At 42.4% G+C, this 3,030-nt stretch overlaps 1 protein-coding gene across 3 annotated transcripts in view; it reads left to right on the top strand.

Annotated features, from left to right (window-relative positions):
* NOX1 (NADPH oxidase 1) overlaps positions 1-3,030 on the top strand; it is a 29,385-nt gene that overhangs the window by 24,688 nt on the left and 1,667 nt on the right. For all 3 annotated transcript variants that reach the window (XM_012810090.1, XM_003797838.1, XM_003797837.1), the window contains one exon: positions 403-527. In XM_012810090.1, the coding sequence (XP_012665544.1) occupies positions 403-527 (125 nt within the window). The remainder of the gene's footprint in view (positions 1-402; positions 528-3,030) is intronic.

Here is a 3,030-nt window from a genome sequence, read left to right as displayed (position 1 = left end):
CTGTGGCATCATAGCTTACAGCAACCTCAAACTCTTGGGCTTAAGCGAGTCTCTAGCCTCAGCCTCCCAAGTAGCTGGGACTACAGGTGCCCACCACAATGCCCAGCTATTTTTTTGTTGTTGCAGTTATCATTGTTGGTTAGCAGGCCTGGGCTGGGTTTGAACCCACCACCCTCGGTGTATGTGGCTGGCCCTGTAACCACTGTGCTATAGGCACCAAGCCTCAGGCTGGTCTTAAACTCCTGAGCTCAAACAGTCCACCTGCCTTGGCCTCCCAGAGTGCTAGGATTACAGGCATGAGCCACCATGCCAGGTCTCACATCCAAGTTTAAATGTGGCTGAAATAAAGGGAAGCTATCAGGACTTGCTTTTTCTAGGTTTTATTTTTTTTTTTGACTCCAGGCTGGTCATGCAACATTAAACTTTGACAAGGCCACTGACATTGTGACAGGTCTGAAACAGAAAACCTCCTTTGGAAGACCAATGTGGACCAATGAGTTTTCTGCAATAGCTACCTCCCACCCCAAGTAAGTATATTCTCCTCTAGTGCACTGAGTTTGCCAAGTTGGGGTTTAAGAAAGATACAGCATGTTGAAAACTCTTGGGAAAAGGTCTCTGTGGTAGAAACGACACAATTCTTAGATTTTATCTGAAAATAGGAAATTTCATCTCTGGTTTTCGAAAAGTAAGGGTCATGATCTTGTAATTGGTGAGAAGACATTTTCTGCCCCAGCGAGCTCCCATTCAAACAGTGAGGCAAGGAGACTCAGTTCTGAGCTATACTACCAAAGTAGAGAACTAGAGTAATTTAAATGCATTTGGGGGATATTAATGATCTCTACTTAAAGTAACAAGCTCTCAGAGTATATTATCTAGTTCACTGATTACCTGTGCTCAGTCTTTCTAGAGGGTTTTGAGAGATGGTAGAACATAACAGGAAAATCTGTTGCTATGAAACCATCCATTCCAATGGGACTAAGCTAAACTCTGTGAACAAAAATTGGTAGGTGAAGATCAATTCTACAAATACTATTGGTTACCGTCTATAAGCTCAGCACTTACTATTTTAGAAGGTTTTGAGGTTGAAAGAAAAATAAGATATGGTTCTTAATCTCAAGGAACACTCATTGGAATGACACATGCATACAATCACCTCAAAGCAGAATAATTCACTCCATGAAACAGGTGTGTGGTCACCTGAGGGAAGAAAATTTATGGCTACATAGGATGATCAGGAAAGGCTTCATGAATGCAGTGGCCAGAGCAATGAGTGACTCAGATTCAGATGATCCTGGGTCCCAGTGCTGGTTGACTCTGTTACTTTCCAGTGCTGGGAACTTGAGCTAGAAAATCCTCTGATTTTTAGATTCCTCATCTGTAAAATGAGAGTTATATTAGTAAATGCTTGTTCTACTCACTTGTAGGTTGTTGTGAAGATTAAGTCAGACAATATATGAAAAATACTCTTTAAATTGTAAAGCAGCATATAAACAAAAGAGATCATGCTAATTATTGTGTTGGGTTGAACATAGCTGAAGTTGTGAGAGTGCATGGGACTGCCAGGAGAGAGAGAGAGAAAAAAAAAAAAGAGCACTAGAGCACTGAGTATTAAGGAATTCCCAGGTTATGTGGGGAGAGAGAATAATAAACCAGGGAAGAAGTAGGAATATGCAGAGACATGGTGCCACAGAAGCCAAGGGAGGAAATACTTAGAGAAGCACAGTCAACAGTGTTGGAAGAGTGGCAGGGTCTGGAAGTGCTTCTTTAGCTTAAAAGATGATCTAAGCATATTCAACTATTTTCTTTATTTTTATTTTGAGACAGAGTCTCATTTGGTCACCCTGAGTAGAGTGCCATGGCAACTTAGCTCACAGCAGCTTCAAACTCTTGGGTTCAAGCAGTTCTCCTGCTTCAGCTTTCCAGGGTAGCTGGGACTACAGGCGCCCTCCACAGCACCTAGCTTTTTTTTTTTTTGAGACAGGGTCTTGCTCTTGCTCAGGTTGGTCTCAAACTTGTGAGCTCAGGCAATCCACATGCCTTGGCCTCCCAAGTGCTAGGATTATAGGCATGAGCCACCACACCTGGCTTGATCTAAGCATATTTATAGACAGAACAGGGGTCAGTAGATAGGAATAAAATAATAAACAAAAGATGGGAGAGAACTAAGATGGCCACAATAAAAGACAGACAGTAATAAATGTTGATAAGGAAGTAGAGAAATGGGAATACTAATACATTGCTTGTAGGGGAGTGGAAGGGTACAGCAGTTGGAGAAAACTCTTTGGCAGTTCTTCAAAGTGTTAAATGTTGAGTTTCCATATAACCCAGCAATTCTACTCCTCAGTATATATTCAAGATAAATGAAAACATACATCCACACAAAAATGGGTACATGAATATACACAGCAGCATTACTCATATCATAATAGCCAAAAAGTGAAAATAACCCACCCACATGTCCATCAATAGAAGAATAGATAAAGCAAATTGATGTATTCACATAATGGAATATTATTTAGCTGTAAAAAGGAATGAAGCACTGATAATGTGCCACAAACATGGACAAACCTTGAAACCATTGTTGAATGAAAGAAATGAGACACAAAAGGCCACATATTGTTTAATTCCACTTATATAAAACATTCATAATCTACAGAGATAGAAAGCAGATTAGTGATTGTCTAGGGCAGGTGTCCTTAAACTATGGCCCGCGGGCCACATGCGGCCTGCCTAGGACATTTATCCTGTCTGCTGGGTGTTTTTGCCACCACTGCCTGTCCTGGGGCCTGCAGTCTGGCCCTCCAACGGTCTGAGGAACAGTGAACTGGCACCCTGTTTAAAAAATTTGAGGCAGGGCGCGGTGGCTCACGCCTGTAATCCCAGCACTGTGGAAGGCTGAAGAGGGAGAATTGCTCGAGCTCAGGAGTTCGAGACTCGACTGAGCAAAAGTGAGACCCCCGACTCATTAAAAAAATGGAAAAACCCAGCCGGGCGCCACGGCGAGCGCCTGTAATCCCAGCGGCTTCGGAG

This window comes from Otolemur garnettii, unplaced genomic scaffold (genome assembly GCF_000181295.1).
Source record: "Otolemur garnettii isolate 467f Iridium unplaced genomic scaffold, OtoGar3 scaffold00125, whole genome shotgun sequence".
NCBI lineage: Eukaryota > Metazoa > Chordata > Mammalia > Primates > Galagidae > Otolemur > Otolemur garnettii.
Note: the sequence above shows the minus strand (reverse complement) of the source record. Positions and strands in the feature narration are given on the sequence as shown.